The 23,030-nt window shown below is 40.3% G+C and overlaps 1 protein-coding gene across 1 annotated transcript; it reads left to right on the top strand.

The window, feature by feature from the left end:
- The first annotated feature begins 1,459 nt into the window (after window positions 1-1,459).
- LOC131131587 (overexpressed in colon carcinoma 1 protein homolog) lies at window positions 1,460-14,270 on the top strand. Its single transcript, XM_058076417.1, has 6 exons — window positions 1,460-1,649; window positions 6,860-6,884; window positions 10,021-10,056; window positions 10,194-10,273; window positions 10,483-10,515; window positions 13,133-14,270. Exons 1-5 carry the CDS (start codon window positions 1,607-1,609, stop codon window positions 10,485-10,487), a joined length of 189 nt encoding a protein of 62 aa, XP_057932400.1. The 5' UTR covers window positions 1,460-1,606; the 3' UTR covers window positions 10,488-10,515; window positions 13,133-14,270.
- Window positions 14,271-23,030: the final 8,760 nt, after the last annotated feature.

Genomic DNA, 23,030 nt, shown 5'->3' with positions numbered 1-23,030 from the left:
TATTCTTAATTTAAATTTAAAATATATTTTTTTCCTTTTCTGCTGTTGGTGGTTTTTGTCCTTTATGCTACGTTCACACTGACGCCGAATCGATGGCGAATTAAATCGGCGAGCAAAGCGGCGGCAAAGCGTAACAAAGCTTAATGAAAGCATAAAGACCGTAATACAGCGTAAGAAAGGTTTGAGCAATTTGGGACATTCGGCAAGAGCGCCAACATTTTTTAAACTGTTTAAAAATTTGAGGCGATCTGTCACGAATTGCGTAAAGTGGGGGGAGCGTATTAAAGCTTATCAAAGCGTCACAAAGCTTATCAAAGTTTTGCTCAAAGCGTAGGAAAGCTTAACAGAGCTTGGTTCAAATGATCAATGGATCTGCTGCATCTTTATATATTGTAGCGACCCTGACGTTTTCATGTTGACTTTGTGCTCTTGGGTGTCTGACTGTTCCGGGTGACTGTGAATGCACCAGGGGTGGGGGCGTGTCTGGTGGAGGAAGTACTGTTGTGTAGCTGGCGGTGGTTGCAACGGCGTGGTTACGGCTGACAGTAGCCAGTATTATTGTTGTGCAATAAAAAGCTTGTCAGCGATCGCAGTCGTGTAATTTCCATAGCGTCGGCAACGACGCTACAATATGCTCTGGATCAGGGGCGGGATGCAGTCGGGATCTCGAAATTTTCCATGGCATAACAGATCTTAACAGAGCCTATCAATGCACAAGAGAGCTTGGTAATCGTATCAGAGCGTTATTTAAAGTGTGATAAGCGCACCAAAGCTTATCAATGAGTATTAAAGCGTATCAAAGCGTGAGTTAAAGACCAATATCGATACTGCTAATGACAGATACCAAACGGTGGCCAATCGATCGGAGCATCCCAATCTCATAATAATAATATTTCGACTAATACTTTGATAACTTTTTTCTCCAACCTAATTTTCCAAATTACAACTTTATTTGTTGTCAACTTTAAAAAAAAAAAAAATATTTAATATTTCAACTTTATGTCACTAAAATGATGTTATTTAACCTGATAATATTACATTGTTTTATTTGTGATGTTTATTAGTTTACAAATTATTTGCCATAATATTTTGACTTTATTCTTGAAAATTACTGATGATTTTTCAATTTGTGCATCCCCCCAAGTTTTCTTGTTAAATTATATTTTTTAGAACGTGCTGTGGGCAAATAAAAAAATCTGGATAACTCCGCCTCTCCAGACAACATCTGCCGTTATGGTGTCGGTCTGTCCAGTAGACGTTTATTTATCTTTAAGTCTCAACGTGCTGTAAATGATTGTACAACATAATAATACAAAGAAGCCTTCCTATTGGTTAGGTCTCGCCACAGCCCACCCCCACCTCGCTGGTTTCTATGGCAACCATGTCAGGGTGTAAGGAAATCATGTGAAGCATCTTTCTCTCTCGTATCTACCCCCCCCCACCCCACCCTGTGTGTATATAAAAGCCCCTTTCTGTGTGCTCCCCGCCTCGCTCTCCGCAAGACGCTTCCTTGACCTTCCCTCATCTCCTCCCGATGTGTTGCTCATCATCTTCCTTCTCCTCGTCGGGCGTCTGACGTGGGGACCGTGGCTGCGTGGATGCAAAAATGGGTTGTGGGAATTCGTCGGCCGCCAGCACCTCAGGAGGGGGTGAGTGTTTTTTTTAGGAATATGAGTGTATATGTGAGCATGTCTGCACCAAACTGGAAGGTGATGAGAATGTAAATGAAGTGTGTTGTGAGGGGTTACCCTGAGTTATCAACGTGTGTGTGTGTGTGTGTCTTTCATGAATGAATACGAATCATCTTTATCAGTGCTTCCCAACTGGTATGGCTGCGGGAACCGCTATCACCCCTCAACGACGAGCGCTGACCCACATTGGCCATCACTGCACACACAGTGATACATTTCAACAATGTCATCATTTTCATGATCGGTTTCCAGCTGATACCAAAACACAATTTCAGAAGCTGGTAACAATTTTAAGCACTTTCAAAACATGAAAAACTTTCCCTCAAGTAAACTTCTCGACTTGCTCCATGCTTCAAGTGCCTCCAGATTCCATTTGTGGTTATTTGGCGCTGTACAGTCATACAGCCTTGCCACATTGCAATTCCGAGGCTTCACTCTATCCAGGTTTAAGAAAATATATTCATGAATAAATGATTGCTCTTTTGTAGTTGACTACAGGCTATTATTACTACAAAAATGTGCACATTGAAGCAAATTTGGCCTAAATTTAGCATTTTCAAATTCAAATACAAATATAAGAATATAAATATAAGAATATAAGAATTCAGAAAAAGTGTTGAAAAAGTGTGTCAAGCAATTTTACAATATCCGCCAACCCCCCCCCCCCCCACCCCCATATTGTAGGGATGTCTGAAATTGGCTTTTTTGCCAATAACCAATATGCCGATATTGTCCAACTCTCAATTTCCAATACCAATATCAGCCAATACGGATATGTGTAACATAACATACCTCCTGTGGTGGAATGAACATGTGACACGTGTTGAGATGCTAATGAATATAGCATCAGCGATTAGCTTGTAAACATGGTACAACATCTGAGAAATACTTGCCATTAGCACTCCTATTTTTGCAATTTTCTTGTTGAATAATGCTGTTTGCTGGGATAGGCTCCAGCACTCCCCGTGACCCTCGTGAGGATAAGCGGTAGAAAATGAATGAATGAATAATGCTGTTTGCAATAAAAAATATCCATGGGCCACACTTTGGACACCCCTGATTGATTTATGCGTAAATAATTCATCCTGTTTGCGGAAATTCACTTATGACGGCCGAGTCTGGAACCAATTAACCGCAATAACGTGGGTTTACTGTACATCCAGAGAGTTGGGTGATTGAACAACAACAACAAAAAAAAACACAATCTGAACAACCTTGAGGAAAACAAAATTGAAAGCTGCTTCATGCCTCAGGACTTTGGATCAGCCGTTCCCATCGGCCTCAGCCAGCTGCATGGAATGTACCATCGTCTGGAGTGGTCAAGGAGGTTATGCTATTCACCAAGTATTGATCTAAAACTGGGTTCGGGTCTACTCGGGGTTGGAAATGAGCATTTTTCCAGGAGTGAAAGTGCAATTCTGTTGAGTTAGGGTAATTGAATCAATGGTAATTAGGTGGGAGCGTAGCAGGTGGTGACGAGGTCAGGGCCTTGTATTGTTTAGCGTTGTGTTTTATGTGTAACGTGAAAAATCTTCCTCCAAGGAAGCTGAAAGCAAAAAAGTCTGCTAACTATTGATCATTTTCTTTCATTTTCACTCGCTGGCCATTCGTAGAAATACTTTATCTGCTGCAAAGTGGTTTTACATTCAAATGTACAGGAAGGTGTCAAAAAAGTTCTATGTGCAGTTCTGTTGGCTAAGGTACGGTTTGGGATGACAAATTTTCCACAAATGAGTCCGCTAAGCGTGATGGAAGTAGCTGATTAATTCAACAAAAAACTGTCCGGTCACACAGTGAACAAAGAACACTGGAGGACATCTTTTGAAGCTCAATTCCGAGTGTCGATTGCAAAATCTACGCAAACTCTATGGCGCCAAATAATTTCTAATCATCAAAATGTTCAGCTCGGTTCTGTGGTCTGTTAGAACTTTCCTAAAAATACACAATATGTGACAGGTTTCCCATTAAAAATGAATTTCAATGCCTCCCCCGTCATTCCGCTCTGGCGCACGGTGACATGGCTCAGGGTGAAGAGTGGTCGTCTCCCAACCTGATGGTAGCTTGCTCAACGAGGACTAGATTTCAACACATCTCAGGGACATTTCTACAATTCCGTTTCAGAATTCACACACATTTTCTACTAATTGCAACTGAATTGAACAATGGTGCGCTGGACAAAAGTAGCACTGCGTGGGGTGCGCCACGAAATTAGAGCCCAATGCTACAAAATCTTCAACAAACTGTAATGCCCGTGCTTGTGCTTAAGGAAGATGTAGTCACCAATGCAATGTCAACTTATGAATGTAAGATACCCTTATTTTGTTGACACAAGTAGACAAGATCTGGCAAACAGTGCTCTTATTTTGAAGGCCGAAAGTGTCTTCTGTATGTTGACAATGTCTGTTGACTGTAGACTCAGTCACAACTTGCAGCAAGCATTGTAAAGCGCTTGCTTCTGTTAAAACGGCGACAACACAGTGAAAATGTAGTCATATGCACATAGCATGCTCTGCTAAACTAAGCTGATCCCACTAGCTTCCATTCACACTCAATAAGAGTCTTCCCCCAAGTTTTGCCTGTGTTTCTGTTGGCCATTTCAAGATGTTTAGTTTGGGAAGGGGGCGTGTTCGTATTTGTGATGAGATTGAGCGGTCTGCCGGGGAATACCACCCCACACCAACCTTCCTTCTCCTTCCAATGACAGCATTTCATTCACATAATGTCAGATTCTGCATTTCAAAGTCAATTCAGTTTTTATTGGCCAAGTCCACGATTCTATGAACATGGAAATCCTAGGGCCCTAACAGACGCCTACCACGAAAGATGCTTCACTTCCTCCAAACATCCAGGACAGGTTCTGTGGATTCCAGATTCAAGTTGTTGACTTGCACCAACGTGTCGAATCACGCATCATTCAGGAAGCAGCACGGCCGAGTCACGCGCGGCACCCCCGCCCGACTCCCCGCTGCCCCCCTGGCGAACTCAAGTGACCGCTTCAGCACACACAGTACGGCTCATCCTCCATCTTACTTACGCAGATACAATCCCTCGGACGTGAATGAGCTTTTGTTTGCCGATGAATGGGCCCCTGTGTCATGTCAGCAGACTTCAAGCGTCTTTCTTGACGCAAAGAAGGAAATGACACACTTTTACAACTAATGCAGAGTCTCCAGTGTAATACGCTGAGTTACTCTTCTTGTGTGGTATTTTTCCAACGATAACTGCATAAGTATTGTAGCCTTGGTGCTATAACAATATATCGGGTAGTGACAATGGTGCTGTCCTATATGACTGATAACCACCCTTATCCAATCCACTGGAACTAACATCAAGAGATTTACTCCAAGGTCAACAAGGTCTCTGCCTCCTCAGAACATCCCTAAATCACCTCCAGGCCAGGTTTCTGGTGACATTAAAAGTGCTGGGTCGTTGTTTTTTAAACTCATGGACCCTGTTACGTTTCATGCTGCCTCGGCTTTGTCGTTTGGGAAACTGCAAAAACTACAGTGCATTAATGAGACATGCTAACACCAATGGAGGAGAATAAGGGTCTTGTACTCACATTTTATCCAAAAGGAGATTGAGGGCAGTGAGAAAAAGGAACTCCACAGCAAAGTGGAGACTGTGGAGTAAAACACTTTGTGTTAGCATGTGTTTATTGTTGTCATTTGTAGCCGTGTATCCTGAAAGGTTACAGTGATGCACTGATGATGGATCTCGGCAGAAGGGTAGTCGTGGTTGGTTTGGTGAGCCAGGATTTATTAACTCAACTCAACCCACAACCCACAACTCAACCCCTTCAGTACTGGCCAGTGTAGACAATTTGGACTGATCTTTCAAGATACAATAATTGAGTTCCGTGGCTACATAAATATGGAAATTACCAAAAGAAAGCTTAGACTCTCATCAGGTTTGTTTTTACCTTTTTCTGTTCTTTAGTAATCAGCAGTAGGTAAGTTTTAGCAAAATATCAGTTCCTGACAAGAAAAGGGAGAATACCAGCTTTTTGTGAAAATATACTTTCTAACACAGGGGTCTCAAAATCAATTTACCTGGGGGCCACTGGAGCTAGGGTCTGGGCGAGGCTGGGCCGCATCAGGTTTTCCAAAAAAAAAAAAAACGCATTTATTAAAAACAGAAAAATGAAAAAACTTTGCTTTGGTTCCAATTTTCTACAAGTAAAGCTCTGATAAAACATTCCACTGTTCTCAAATATCTTAATTTTTATTTTTCAACACAAATAAGATGAAAAATAAATAAACAAATCAAGAATAAAGAAAATCAATCAATCAGTAATAAATAAATAAATATAATAATAATAATAATAATAAAACGGCAAATAATAAAAACTTAAGAAACCACATATAGTTGGTGGGTAGACAAATTATTTTTTTCAGATTAAAATGAACAAAGCATTATTAGAGCCCTGTAGACATGACAAAACACGACTATAGTCACATTTATACTCTTTTTATTTACAACATATTGCGCAACTGCAGGGTCTTGAGACACATGCTAACTCGCAAACTAGAGAGCTAGCGACCTAAACGGTAGCCTTCAAGTTATTTCCTTTAAACTTAAATAGCCAAAAACTTACCACTTCCACACGGATAGGGAGGATAACTATTAACAGTTATTTAACCTTTAACATGAACATGAATCAAACGTAATCATTTTTTCTGGGTACATGATACCATACAGCATCCATATCAAACTTGCGCGGGCCGCACTAACATTAAACTTTCATATCAAGGCGGGGGCCTCAAACTAGTGTCCTGCGGGCCACATTTGGCCCGCGGGCCGCGTGTTTGGGACCCCTGTTCTCACAGAACTTTCACTCTCACACAAATATTTTGTTTTGTGAACTATACTACAACATACACAGCACAATTTAAAAAAAAAATTATAAATACGTTTTTGGTATTGAATGAATATACATTAAATTTCACTGGATTTAAAATATTTGTTAATTGTTAAATTGAATTAAAAATGTGTTTATTTTATGGCCAATTTATATATTTTGTGAAGGTTTTATGAATGTTATCAGTCAAGTGTAATGAAAAGCAGGTATATGAATCCATCAAAAAGGGAGCGGGTGGGATCTATGATCGACTGGTTGAATTGCAAAATAAATGCTTTTTCCTCTTCTCCTCCTTCTCCACTTTCAGGGCCAGCCGAAGCCTCCAAAGATGTGTAAGTACATCATTCATCCTTCACCCCCAGTACCATCTGCATGCTTTTGCAAGTATATTGCTACTGTTTTCACTCACTCACTTGCAAAAATCTGCCTTGTAACAGATAATTTTTACCATCATATGACATACTTTTTATGATGGGACGGTGCAGTCGCAGTTTAGCTCTACTAATATTGTCTTTTACGGCATGTCTCATGGTGAAATGCAGTATCTGTCACATAAACAAGCAAAAGTCAACCTTAATCATTAGATCCAATGCTGTCACGTGTGGAAAAACATCTGCCCTGACTCATAAACGCATTTCTAATCATTTATCTATCACATGCCCCGCTTAATTAAAGCATCAAATGGCAGATGGAAATAAACAGATGAATTTGTGACCATGAAAGATGGTTTTTCCTCCTCCTGTTTAGTGTATCGTACTGAGAGGGCAGCATGTCCTTTTGCTTTTAATAGACAATGTTTATCAAAGCCAAGGGAGGAGCTGCACGTTTCCTGGAATCATTTTAGCGTGCACATATATGTTTGTGTATGTGTGTGTGTGTGTGTGTGTGCTCCTTGATAAACATCAGAGCGGAGCAGGACTCATGAGAGCTGACTGCAGTGTGTTGAGACTGTACTACACAGCAAAAAAACATCAAACACACACACATGTACACACACACACACATATACACACACATATGTACTCACACCCAGAGATTCTATGAAACACACCATTAAAGGAACTAGTACCTCCCCAAAGTGTATTATCTGTTGTCATTAAAAGTGGCACACTTGGAAGAGGATTAAGACAAGTTCCTGCTTAGTCCAGGGGGTGTCCAAAGTGTGGCTATATTAAAGTAGTATTACAAGTTGTGAAAGGCAAAAATTTAGTGTGATAAATGATTAGCACTGCACAAAAACTACAAGAACCCGATGATGCAATGCTGAAAAGCTGAAACGAAACTGTAATTCTTTTGAAAAGGTACGAAAATAAAAATTTTGAATGACCAAAGGAGCCGTTGGGAAGCCAAAGCTGGACTGAAATGCTGTGGAAATATGCTAAAAAGTAGAACAGAAGTAAGAGTAAAGTGGTGGTTTGAGATCAGAGCGGGAATTGAATCCAACACCTCTGGGCCTGCATTTGGGCACTCACTTAACTGCTGCGCTATACAACCTTTACTAATTTGAACTTACAACTGAGAGTAGGGACTTTGAATGTTGGAACTATGACTGGAAAAGGTAGAAAGCTGTTTGACATGGAAAGGAGAGGAATGAAGATTAGCCGCAGCAAGACAAAGTATATGTGTGTGAATGAGAGGGACCCAAGTGGAAGAGTGAGGTTACAGGTAGAAGAGATACAGAAGGTGGAGAATTTCAGGTACTTGGGGTCAACAGTTCAGAACAATGGAGACTCTGAAAAGGAGGTGAAGAAGCGTGTGCAGGCAGGATGGAACGGGTGGAGAAAAGTGTCAGGTGTGATGTGAGATAGAAGAGTTTCAGCTAAAATGAAAGGAAAGGTATACAAAACTGTGGTGAGACCAGCCATGTTGTTTTGGTCTAGATACGGTGCCACTGAGGAAAAGACAGGAAGCAGAACTGGAGGTAGCAGAGATGAGGATGCTGAGGTTCTCATTGGGACTGACCAGGATGGATAGGATGAGGAACGAGTACATCAGAGGGACATTAGATGTTAGAGGCCTTGGAGATAAAGTCAGAGAGGCCAGACTGAGATGGTTGGGACATGTCCAGATGAGAGATAGGGAATGTATTGATAGAAGGATGCTGCCGGGTAGGAGGCGTAGAGCAGGGGTCTCAAACACGCGGCCCGCGGGCCAAATGTGGCCCGCAGGACACTAGTTTGAGGCCCCCGCCTTGATATGAAAGTTTAATGTTAGTGCGGCCCGCGCAAGTTTGATATGGATGCTGTATGGTATCATGTACCCAGAAAAAATTATTACGTTTGATTAATGTTCATGTTAAAGGTTAAATAACTGTTAATTGTTATCCTCCCTATCCGTGTGGAAGTGGTAAGTTTTGGGCTATTTAAGTTTAAAGGAAATAACTTGAAGGCTACCGTTTAGGTCGCTAGCTCTCTAGTTTGCGAGTTAGCATGTGTCTCAAGACCCTGCAGTTGCGCAATATGTTGTAAATAAAAAGAGTATAAATGTGACTATAGTCGTGTTTTGTCATGTCTACAGGGCTCTAATAATGCTTTGTTCATTTTAATCTGAAAAAAATCATTTGTCTACCCAACTATATGTGGTTTCTTAAGTTTTTATTATTTGCCGTTTTATTATTATTATTACTATATTTATTCATTACTGATTGATTGATTTTCTTTATTCTTGATTTCTTTATTTATTTTCATCTTATTTTGTGCAGAAAAATAAAAATTAAGATATTTGAGAACAGTGGAATGTTTTATCAGAGCTTTTATTGTAGAAAATCGGAACCAAAGCACTGAAAAAGTTTGTATATTTTTCTGTTTTTAATAAATGCGTTTTTTTTTTTTGAAAACCTGATACGGCCCAGCCTTGCCCAGACCCTAGCTCCAGTGGCGCCCGGGTAAATTGAGTTTGAGACCCCTGGCGTAGAGGAAGACCAAATAGGAAGGAGGTTTATGGATGTGAGGACATGAGGGTAGTTGATGTGAGAGAGGTGATTTGCTGTGTTGACCCCTGAAGAGAAAAGCCCAAAGAGAAAAAAGAAGATTTCTAATGGAAACATTTTCACAGAAAATACAAAATGACACAAAATGTGGGAATATTTCGAAAAACGTGAATAGGTAGCGCACCTTTCCTGAGTGAGCTGAACATTTTGATGTTGGATTTGTTTGAATTGGTTACGAAATGATTACCTTAGTTAGGTATCTGTGATTTATTTTAGTTTTATTTGTTCCTGTCGTCACTGGATGAGCTATCTATTGTCACACACCCTCTAGTCTTTTCTACTCTTTTTTTCTGTCAGTAAGTTAGGAAGTATTTTCAGGTGTGGGTGTTCCTTCCCATGTTGCTATGTGAAATCAATGCATCCAGGAAAAAAATTTCCTTTAAATGCGAGCATGAAGCCTAATTGTTCCAAATGCATCCCAGCTCAGGAGTGCACTAGAGAAAGGCTTGCAGCTGACAAAAGCTTCTTCTCTCAATCAGGACAGAAGATCCCTTGGCAGACGATGAGAAAAGAAGGTACCTTTTAAGACTTGACGCTCAATTAAACGTAGCCTCTTCCTGTCGCTGATGCTTATAATTGTGAATAGATAACACCCTTTATCCCCATGCTAGCAGTTGTCCTTGTTTTTAACCCTTACTTCCTGTCCATGCAGGAACTATGGCGGCGTGTACGTGGGTCTGCCTGCAGACCTGACCGCCGTGGCTGCCAGTCAGTCCAAGCCCACTAGAAAAGGTACCGCAACATACATAGTACATTTGGTTTGTTTCTTAATGTGGTCCAATAACATCCCAGTCACAAACCTAATGATAAACAAAAAGCGTCACATATGCACGCCCTTGTGTTCACATTAAGGTTAATGATTGGCTATTTCAATCCTACAATAACAACATTATATTTCATACATGATTAAATAATTGCATGATTTCTTTCTTCTCTTACAGACTAGCAGTCCGTGATGTCGACATCATCACAAGGTACCAAGCAGCACTTAAATATAAAATGTCAAAGTACAAAAAGTCCCTGAGAGATCTGACCTCAGCCGTCTTGTGTCAAAATAAATAGTTCATGATTTCATACAGTAGGTCAGAGGTGTCCAAACGTTGCCCAGCGAGGGACGCATACTGAAAAATGACAGGAGGCATCGGACACTTTGGTATTTTGGAATACTCTGTGCCAAGGAGTTATGTACTGCAATACAGTATATTTAGAAAAAAATGGACAGGATGCCGGCACAGTGGAGGTCCTCACAGAGTCTCTCAGAGTCTGCCACTCTTTGGTAACAACAGCAATGCAAATCCAACATATCATATTAGATTAGATTAGATTCAACTTTATTGTTATTGCTCATGTCACTTGTACAGGACAACAAAATGCAGTTAGCATCCAACCAGAAGTGCAATTTTATAAATACCTTAGTAGTAGGTAAATGTAGAAATAGAATAGAGCTGTAAATGGACAGATCTATGTACAAACTATAACAGGTTGTGACTATGATACAGTGAGGATATATACAGGGATAAAAATAACTGTAATATAGCTATTGCAGATTATACAGATTCTAAACAGTATGCACAGTATGGATGTGATATAATAACAGTAATATGTACAGTATTCCAATGAAGTGACTATGATACAGTGTGGATATATACAGGGATATACTAAGTGACTATAGTATGGCTATTGCAGATTATATAAATTATAAACAGTATGATCTATGAATGCAACAACATATAACAGTAATATGTACAATAGTGCAATGAAGTACAGTAAACCTCGGATATATCAGACTCAGATATATCGGAAATTCGCTCACAACGGACAGATAAAAAAGAACCAATTTTTCTGTAATGCATTTCCAATAAAAATTAATTGCATATATCGGATTTTTTATAACGGATTTCGCCTATTTCGGACAAAATCTCCAGTTCCGTTCCAATGCATTTCCATTAAATTTCCATTAGATTCGCCAAATTGTGACAGGCCGCTATACGACATCATTTGCAGCGTTTGCAGCGTTGCCAGGTACATTGGAAACATAGTCAAGGAAGTGCCTTTTTATAACAGATAAAATCCGATTTACGCATATACCGGATATAAATCCGATATATGCGTAAAACGGACATTTTCCGGTATACGCATATAACGGATTTCGCTTATATCGGACAAAACCAGTGGGAACAATTGAATCCGATATATCCGAGGTTTACTGTAGTGCAATGAAGTGATTGGGGGGGGGGGCAGAGTTCATATGTATCTCCAACACGTCTGCAGCGCATTCGTCCACCTCCGTATTGTCACTAGACAGACCAGACTACAAGATGCATTTAAGGACACTCCAAACATCCAACATCAAACATTATGTTTGGGAGTTTGACCAATCACAGTGGAGTGGGCGTGTCCGGAGGAGGGTGGCATACAGTAAAACAAACCATTTTAGAAATCCAAAAAAATCCAGCTGGAATAGGTGCAGATTCTGGAAGAACTAGAAAGCTTTATGTGCGGGTTATTGTGTGTAGCTGCTCTATAGGACTGCACAAGTCAATACAAAGGCCTGAAAATGAGCACAACAGGTCCCATCCCCAGGAACCAAGGTTAAGCAAATATATTTTGCTTTTACTTGATTAGAATTTCTTGTTAATTTGGTGTTGCTAATACATACAAACATACAGTATGTATATTATCCTGCCCTGCCATTTATTTTTCTCTCAATTGCCATATTTCAGACACAGTGTGGTGTGCTGATTAATCATGATTAATTAATTTGTTTATTATTAATTTATTACATCTTTTTTTCCATTTCTGTTTTTTGTTTTATATTTTCCAACTATTTCAACAATTCTTGTAATGATGTCTTTACTCTGATAATATTTTGACTTTATTCTTGTGACATTGTAACTTTTTCTGAATTTTCAAAAAATTCCAAAACTTTATTCATTGTTATATTTGTTTTAAATATCTTTTTTGTTGAATCTTTCAACTTTATACTCCTAAAATGACGCCATCTTTCCTCTTATTATTACCAGGTTAATCATGTAAAATTCTCATAAATTTCTCATTAATCTACAAATGTTTTCTCTTAATATTTTGACTTAATTCTCCTTAATATTATGACTTTTACATATTTTTCTGTTAATATTTCAACTCTCTGAGACTAAAATGATAGAATTTTCCCTCATAATACTACTAGTATATTATTGTAAAATTGTGACATTTATTCTTGTTGGAATATGACTTTTTTTTCTCTTAATACTATGACTTTATTCTCGTAACATTAGAACTTTTTCAGCAACCTAACCTTCTAAAAATTACAGCGTCATTTGTTGTTTTGTTTGTCTCTCATAATGCAAAAATAGCTTTTTTCTTTAATATTTCAACATTATACTGCTAAAATACATAGCTTCATACAGTCTGGGAATTCTGAGTAAACTTTGTTTTAAAACTCCAAAGAGACGAGTGACTCGGTTTACAGAGCAGAAAAGTTGTGAATCAACTCAAATCGGGTACTTGATTCAGTCAAGACTTGAGCGTTTTGAACGATTCCTTCATGGCTTGAATATCTCTGTCTGAACTTGTCACTCACTGTCTTGACAGGCGTGGTGCTTATTCACCTTGAGGACGCCCCCTGGGGACGCCACCTTGGATGCACGCAGCCCTCGCTGATTCAAGTCTCAGCCTTGCGGTCTCTGAAGAGTCCTGAACTCATGGGAGACTTAGTGACTCCGAGCGCGGCTCTGCGGATCCATGATCCATAATCACCTTTCACCGTGCAAAAAAAAAAAAAAAAGACAAGCGGCCTCTAAGGAGCGTCGTGGCAGCCATTTTGGCTCAACGCTCGCAGTGCTGAAATGTCGTCTTTGTCAAGGCAAGACGAGGGATGGCGCTAATGGACATTTTCTGGTCACAAGCAATCAGTGTTTCTTATTCGTGTGAGTCCGACCTCGCGAGGAAATCTGGAGGGCCTTCAGGTGACGCTTACGAGCCAATACATTGGGAACCCCTCTGCAATCCAACAATATTATTTTATTTCACTCATTAACTGTTATAGCTGGATCATAATTACTAATAATTAGATTATAATCATAATTACTCACACTCTTGACAGTTGGCATTGACTTTGGCCACTCACATTGTAGTACAAAATGGATGGATTGAAATGCATAAGAAAGTTTTATATTTTCAACACTATTTTTAACAGTGGGATTCCTGTAATGTTTTATTGTAAAATGGTAGTGGAAAAATAACGAAAAATAAATGCATTTTATAGCATTAACAAATGTCGGCGAGACAGATGCAGTCGTCAAAAGAGTCACAACGTAGCAAGATCAAAGTAAGGAACGGTTCTCCTTTTATTATGGTTTCATTTCATTTTTTTATTTTTTCATGACTGTATTTTATGTGTCCTTCATGACTGACTTACGAGTTCATTTAGTTCCCACTTAGTCTAAAACTCAACTTACGTCACAATCATCGAGGAACGGAACTCGGCCTTAACCCGAGGACTGCCTGTACTGTCTTTGTGCCTCTTGAGGGACAATGGAACCTGCTGTTTCCCCTGCTGATAAATTAAAAATGTCAGCTATCTAGCCAACCACAAGAATAATTACTAGAATAATTTATCCCCCCTCATGTGGGACATAATTGAGCTGTTACGCCCTGACCAAGAACAACATACTGTCAATGTAATTTTATTTCTCTTTTTAAACACATTAAAATACATAGAAATTGATAATTATAGTACAGCAAATATTATTTTATTACAATACTGTAACTATTAATTCGAAATCCCAACGTTTTGAATGTTTAATGCGAGTTGCAATTTGTCCTACTTTTTCGACGTTCATTGAACGCACCGCCGCACCGTTCTCCGATACACAGAGGGCTGTATGGATGGATTTGGATGTATTTGGATGGATTTTACCCCTTTTTCTTTCACCTCATACTTGCTCCCGAATGCTGATACGATGTGGGAATGCATAAAGGTAAGATTTGATGACTTTGAGTGCTAATGTGCATCATTGTGGTAGTTCCATGCTAAATGGCTAACGCTAGCAAAACACTGGACTTCAGCCACGTCATCACATTGACAGCCCGTCAATAGCAGATGGAAGTCCAATTTAGCTGGCAGTTCAATGCCAAAATCATCAGAGAGATGTAAAAATGTGAAAAGCACTGGTTAGTTGGGCCACTCTTATGCCAAGGTAGCACTGGATATGACAATAAAAACCATACCTGCACTGCTCCAGTCTCTGGCAGGCCATGGAATCTGTGATAAGTCAAACACAGCAACAGTAGATACAACTAACTTTGGTCTTGCTACAAGAGCCATCTGCCAGGGCTTTGAAGCTAACTTTACCAATCTAAATACTCTTTTCTTTCTCCATTTCCCATCAATATTTGTTCCAGCTTGTGGCTACCATACTTCGATCAAACTATGGTGGGGGCCGAGGGTCAAACAGAGGAGCGCACATTAATTGTGTGTCAACAAAAATTGCCGCCGTTAATGTCATTAACTTCTGTTAACGCCATTAACGTGTTAACTTTAACAACCCTACTATATATATATATATAGTTCTTTTTTTGTTTTTTTTTACCTGTCTCCTTGTTTCATCTTTCTCATGGCCTTTCCCTGCCGTCCACAATGAATGTCAACGCCTTTGGCTCCTACACACACGGGAACAGCACGATATGGATGGTGTTTATTTTTATGACTCATTTACATACCAGAATTGCCTCAGCACAGCTTTGTCATATATTGCATTCAAAATTGCTGTTTTTTTTGTTATTATTGTTTGTCATGTTTGTTGTGCTTGTTCTTGCAAAAAGACATTTGAAAAAAAAGAAAGTTAAAGTTATGCATTAAACCGAGTTTGGGTTTTATGAACATGCTATGTACAAACTTCAATCATTCATTTTCTACCGCTTATCCTTGTCACGGTTTGGCATGTCTGTGTTGCGGTGTGACCCCAGGATGCAGAGAGCAGGACCGAATGCAGGTAAACATATTTATTTTTGCTATAATTGCAGCAGCAGGAAAAAGGCAACTCAGGTAGCAAAAGGACACGCAGGGAGAAGCACACACCTGACCTAAATAGACAGCACTAATTAGGGACAGGTGTGGGACATAAGGACAACCAAGGCAGACACGGGAAAACAGGAAGTCCAATAAAATATAAGAGTGTCCAAAAAGGAAACCAAAGCCCAGACTGGGAACATAGACAAACTGTCACCTGGGAACCCACACAGGGTGTGACAATCCTCACAAGGGTCGCGGGGGGTGCTGGAGCCTATCCCAGCTGTCTTGGGGCGAGAGAGGCGGGGTACACCCTGGACTGGTGGCCAGCCAATCACAGGGCACATATAGACAAACAACCATTCACACTCACATTCATACCTATGGACAATTTGGAGTGGCCAATTAACCTAGCATGTTTTTGGAATGTGGGAGGAAACCGGAGTACCCGGAGAAAACCCACGCATGCACGGGGAGAACATGCAAACTCCATACAGAGACGGCCGAGGGTGGAATTGAACTCGGGTCTGCTAGCTGTGAGGCCTGTGTGATAACCACTCGACCACCGTGCAGGCCTCTTCAAACTTTATTTGTAAAAAACATAGTTGATTTCAAACGGTCTAACTCCAAGGACAAAATCCAGAGAAGCAAACTCGCTAATGTTGCTAATGCAGCCTAGTGACACTCCTTACTACCTGTACCTTTGGACAACCGGTATAAAAAAACTGTGCTTATGCGTCAAAAACAGCAGCTGAGAATACCCACTACCTTTGCTAGCCACCCTTTTGAGTCCCTAGAGCACATGTGTCAAACTCAGGCACGAGACCAGCACACGTTTGCACATTTCCCTACTCTGATGTAAAAAAAAAAAGGTGTTTCGGCTGCTTACTTTCTATCCGTCAGTCCTGCAAAATCCTGCAACATCAAAATCAGGCCCAAATTCACTGTGAGGGTCTGTGAGGAACATCTGATAAGTCATATGATGAAATATCATAAACAAGCAGCCTTTTCAGTGCGGCAGGATATATATTTTCCGTTCGATTCCCAATGAAATTTTTCAATTTTATTTTCAATTTTTTTATTTATTTTTCTTGTATTTCTTTATTTATTTTTCTCATGTATAATGAGATCGGTGGTTAGTTTTTTTTTTCCAATGACTTTCAAAAGAAAAGATGCTGCTAGCATGCACGTTCTCTTTCCACAAACCCTTAAAAATGGCAACACAAGTCCAACAAATTCCTGAAATGTGTTGCCTGTTTTCAGCGATTTACGAGGCGTTTACATTGTCTGTTCACCGTGGCGCTTATTGAGCCATGCGATCAATAGCCTGGACGCTTGAGGGATTCCAATGTGTTGCGGAGAGAAAGCGAGGTTTGAGGTTTGAGAACATACGTCATGGCGTGGGAAGGGAGCCTCTTTGCTGCCTGCCTGTGCCGCCATCCATCAAGCGCCCTGCCGAGGTAATTGACTGTGTTGGGAGTCGCGGCGAGGCGTTGAAAAGGTCTGCTCCCTCCTTGCACAGCAGTAGCTTGCATCTCTCAGGAGTCCTGTGTGTCATTACTGCACGTGTGCAAGATAGGGCGGCCTTAACGAGCCAATGTGGGACATGCAAAGCAGCTGCAGAGGACCTGGCAGCAATGTTCATGGAATGCAACACCATTTTGTACTTTTATACAACATTGCCTTTCCAAACAAGGACATCAGTACAAAAACTCTCCAAACCACAACAAAAACTTTCTCAGTAATGAGGAGCTCCACCGTTCTTGTTAATCACTTCAAAAACTGGCTACTGAGAACATTTCTCCAAGTGGTGAAGATGGCTTCATCAACTGTCTGGAAGTGATGGCCATTTTTATAAACTTCCCTTGCCATCCATCCCCAAATGTTCTCTATGGGATGGTCCAAAAGAGTCATGTTATTCTCCCTGAAGAAGTCCTTGGTCAAGCCAGCGTTGGGAACTGTTGAAGAACCCAGCTGTTACCACACAGACCAGGGCCCTCAGTCATGAGGGATGTCCACTACAACATCTGCACGTAACCGTCCACCGTTTGACGACCCTGCGCCAGTGTTCAGTGTTCCACTGTTCAGGGTAGACAACATCTCAGGTGGGATCTCCTTGTCATGCCAGTAACGTTGGAAGCCATCTAGACCATCAAAGTTACATTTCTTCTCATTAGAGAATAAAACCTTTTCCCACCTTTCAATGTCCCGTGTTTGATGCTCCCTGGCAAAGTCTAAACGGGCAGTTTTGTGGCGTTGAAGGAGATGAGGTCTTTGAATTTGTGTTTGTTTTTGAAACTCATTTCCCACAGATGCCGTCTGATGGTTATTGTGCTGCAGTCGGGACCACTAAGGGCCATCATTTTGGTGGAGGACCGCCTTGTGTCTTGACGGATAGCTAATGGGATTCTCCGGTTCAGCGCAGGTGTCATTTTTGGGTCTACAACTTGACTTTTTTGTTTCGTAATGCTCAGGATCTTGCTCGAGAGGCCTTGCTTATGCAGCTCCATGATCCGACCACGTTCAAGAAGAGAAAGCCATCAAAACGTCCTTATAGCAGTTTAAGACCTGCAGGCTTCTGTTTCCCATGGAGTAGCTCACTATAAAGAACTTGCTTTGGGAGATGATCGCTGGACATACGATAAACATGACCAGTCCATCGACATCGAAGCCGATGGACTTCCACACTGACAGCCCCTGTCCGTTCCAAGACAGAACATCTGGAAGTCTGTCTTGCCACTTGATGTTCATGATCATGCGTACAGTATGCGTATGTGATCTGCGTATGTGATCTGCGTACGTGGCCAAGTTGGAAGCGGGTCAGCTGCTTGATGTGTCTACGGTTCAGGGTCATCGTATCCAAAAACAGTCACCCGATCAGCGTAGCATGGCAGATATTCTTTCAACTGGTCATCAGAGTTGTATGACACTTGCCTCTTTACAGCCAGGTGGGGGCGCTGTTCTGACAGTAGAAGCTTATTTCCAACAGTGCTCTTAGTTTATTTCATATATATATATATATATATATATATATATATATATATATATATAGTATATACATATATACTAGACTGGAGATAGCAATGCACCCTGATGTAGTGTGAATGACTTCACATATTCAATTGAGTAATGGCTCCATGTTTCGATCTCTGTAGCGCTAAGAGCTCCGCCCCAGGAGACTAAACAGAAACGCAACCACGGACAACTCATTACACACGAAGCAAACTGCAAACATTTACAAAAGCTTGCTTGCAATTGTGTCACCATTTTTGCCAAGTGAAGAAGACCTGTGGCATATGCGCAGTTTGTATCATAATTATGACTTTTTAGCTCATAGTTTCAACATTCTTATGTCATAAATACATTTTTAAACATATGTGCTATCTTGTAGTTTATTGAAATTTTTAGTCCATTTCGAGATGTTAATAAATACTACATATATACTCAACAAAAACATAAACGCAACACTTTTGTTTTTGCTCCCATTTTTCATGAGATGGACTCAAAGATGTAAAATTCATTCCAGATACAAAATATCACCATTTCAACATATCACCATGGTTTGATGATAATAGATTGTCCTTGAACCTAAGTAAAACTAAAATCATGCTGTTTGCTAACAGCAGAAAGGACACGCACCAGCAAATATGAATAGACGGTGTGGACATTGAAAGGATGAACGAAAATACATTTCTGGGGATCACAATAGATGAAAATATGAGCTGGAAACCTCATATTACAAATATACAACATAAGGTGGCCAGAAATATTTCAATATTGAACAAGGCAAAATTTGTTCTCAATCAGAAATCACTCCACACTCTTTATTGCTCTCTTGTTCTACCATATCTTACTTATTGTGTGGAAATATGGGCTAATAACTATAAAAGCAATCTTCACTGGCTAAATGTACTGCAAAAAAGGTCAGTAAGGATAATTCATAATGCCGCCTACAGAGAACATACTAACTCCTTATTTCTAAAATCACAAATACTTCAACTTGCTGATATAGTTCATCTTCAAACAGCTAAAATAATGCATAAGGCTAAAAATAAGCAATTAGCTAAAAATGTCATCCAATACTTCTCTACAAGAGAGGAGAAATATGATCTCAGGGAAGAATACATTTGAAACACTTCTATGCTAGGACTACGTTATGCTAGCCATAGCATTTCAGTATGTGGAATCAAACTATGGAATGGATTGAGTAAGGAAATCAAACAATGCACAACGATGAGCCAATTCAAGAAACAATACAAGCAGTTGATGTTTGCTAAACACAAGGATGAAGAGTCTTGAGTCATGTGTTTATTTTTGCTATTATATATGACCATTGCATGTTCAAATCAAATTAAACCATTACCATCTCCAGTGTCCTGATATAAACTGCGCTAGCCATCAAATCAAGATCCTAAGGACATTTGTAAACCAAACCTCTTAGAATCCTTGCAGCTTTTGTCTAAATGTGATGAGATGAACATGTGACATTTGTGGGTTCAGTAAAACCAAACAGACAAATGACAAATTTGGACGTAGACATTGTTGCTGTTGGATTGTGAACAATGTTTGAAAGAAATGGTAATGGTAATGGTAATGGGGTACCATTACCATTAACTGGTAATGGTTTTATTTCATTTCAACATGCATTAGATTACAATTGAGTCCAAAAGGAGTAGGAAGAAGCAAAGCTTATTAAATCCTACCCCTCCATCTGGTACTTTTACAATCACTAACTGTTACATTTGTTCACTTCCTGCTTTCCATAATACAGTTTTTTTTTTTTAATAATGCACCTCGTACCAAAGTATGAGGTGATATGAGCATCCAATGACATAATGGGTACCATAGTAAGTGTCAATATAGTGATATATATAGCACATCATGACTGGTTCTATTGTGATCCCCAGAAATGTATTTTCGTTCACCCTTTCAATGTCTACACCGTCTATTTGTATTTGCTGGTACGTATCCTTTCTGCTGTTACCAAACAGCATGATTTTAGTTTTACTTAGGTTAAAAAGTAGTTTTATTATCTTATTATAGTTTTATTATCTACATTGTCAATAGTCCTGAAAATATAGAAAACACATTGAATGTGAAGGTGTGTCCAAACGTTTCCCCTTCACTGTATTTAATGGATATATTTAACAAATTATACTCAGACAATTTCTAAAATGCATATAATAATAGAGGAGGCGCTAGATGCATGTGCAAAAATATTAAAAATAATAATCCAAATGATCAATTAGTAGAATGACTAAAATATAGGTGAATATAATAAGCATAGGTAAACCTTGCCAGCCCTGTTTGAATTGTGCTTTTGTTGATATTTTTGTTATTGTTTATTTAAGTCTGGGGTTGTTGTTTTTTATGTTTTCTTTTGGGGTAGGGGCAAAAGCAAAGTTGAAAGAAAATTAATGTGCAGTTTTTGCAAATTCATTGCAACAAAGGTGTGTTTTTTTCATTATTTATCACAATTACATCACATTGTGCCCCGCCCCGCTTTTACTCATGTTTGAACTGTATATTAATGAATGAATGTTGTATTTTTATGTATATTTTACTCTGTTTACTTGCTTTAATCCAAGTCCGTTCTTCTGTAAAGTGTCTTTGAGTATTTTGAAAAGCGCTATACAAATAAAATGTATTATTATTATTATTATATTGTGGAAAAAAACATTTCCAAGGCCCAGCATTTTTCATAACATGTATAAGTGAAATTTTGTATGAGAATCTCCTGAAAATCATCCTTAGCTGCTGACTGTGGCTTTTGTGCCGGCCTGTAATTTCATGCAGCTTTCACTTCAGCCTCCTAACCAGCAGATGGCAGTGGAGCACAATCTTACTTTACCAGCCTGTCCTTTTGCAAGCCGGGACCAACTTTTTGGGGCGCCAAAGTGATGAAGCAACGAGAGACAGCCAGGAACGGACACTAATCTGTGGCGCCAGGGCCAGTTAGGAATTTTTAAAAAATTCCACAAAGCTGAGGCCACTTGGAAGCTCCTGTTGGGTTCACCTTGATGAGTTTACAGCTGGTGTCAAGTCCCAGTTAAGGGAAGCTTTTATGCTCTTTCCAGAAAAGATGATGACGTAGCATCCTGGATGAAAACAGGTGTCCGCTGTAGCTCAAACTGACAGAAAGAACAGACAAGTCTTTGATTTAACGCTCTCTTTCACCTTCAATTGATGATATCATTTCCAAAAGGGGGCCAAAACGATCCCTGTCTCCACATTTGTAAGACTGACACATGTGATCAACACCATAAACAACATACGCTCCACACTTATGTAATCCCACAAATAGATGATGCAAGATTTGCACTGTTGGGTGCATACCTTGGCCCGACGAAGGGCTCAGCACCGCAACGTTCTGAGATTCAAACTCAAAACCTCCCACAACCGCCACTGCAATTTAAAGTTCAAAGGGTTGAAGAAGTCAAAGTCGGGTGATACATGAGACCGCCGCTTCACTGCGTCAGGTCACTTGGTGCAGGTCCAGATCCAAATTTCTGGATTGTGGTCCAGGTTAGGGGCAGTGACGAGAGGGGCCTACGGTTGTGGCGGTCTCGGGTGTGCTGCTTTTAAGCCTCTCGCTTGTGCTTTTAATGAAAGAATAAGCAAAGGCGGTCCAGCCCGGGTCCTGTGCAGCATGTGGTTCCATTTAGAGCAGGTGAAACAATGTAGGAAAATAGATCCGTCATCCGTCGCATTCCAGCGAGGCCTGGGAGAAACAGCGCTGGATCATAGCAGACCTAATCCTGAGTGCGCCGAGTGCAGGGGTGAAGGAAGTTGAAGGATCCTCGCAGGGATCTTGCAAACATTCCGGAATGCGACTCTCCTGCTTATTGCTTTGAAAGAGAATTTAGTCAGTCTTCAACCCGAGTTCACGTTCCCTCTTGGTAGTTTGGTTTGCTTGGACCCGTATACCAAACAGGCACAGTTGTGGTCAGGAATACATCAGATTTGATCTAATGCCAGGTCAATAAAACTGATTGTTGTGTCCTTGGGCAAGACACTTCACCCACTTTGCCTCCAGTGCTGCCCACACCGGCGTACGAGTGTTTGGTGGCGGTCAGAGAGGCGGTAGGCAAAATGCTCAGTATGTGCACAGGCCAGCGGGACCAGGAGAGGGAGATCCTCGACCATCATTACCCTCACAAGTTACAGCACTGTTGCTGTAGCTAGCCAGCTTCACAACATTTTCTGGTCAGCAAATATTGCTTTGTCGTTATTGTTTTGTGATGTCACTGCAGGAAGGCGAACACGTCGAGCCTTTGACAGTTGCGCTGGCTGCTTTCTCGTCATTCACACATGAACTTGAACCACAACACTCTAAAATGCAATTTAAACATTTGGTGCAGCGCCTGCAGTGATGCGGACTCTGCTGCGGACTCTCAATTTACCGGACAAGCTACGTTCCTTACCCTCACCTATGGTCATGAACTTTGGGTTGTGACCGAAAGAACAAGATCAAGGGTA

This window comes from Doryrhamphus excisus, chromosome 6 (genome assembly GCF_030265055.1).
Source record: "Doryrhamphus excisus isolate RoL2022-K1 chromosome 6, RoL_Dexc_1.0, whole genome shotgun sequence".
NCBI classification, from domain to species: Eukaryota; Metazoa; Chordata; class Actinopteri; order Syngnathiformes; family Syngnathidae; genus Doryrhamphus; species Doryrhamphus excisus.
Note: the sequence above shows the minus strand (reverse complement) of the source record. Positions and strands in the feature narration are given on the sequence as shown.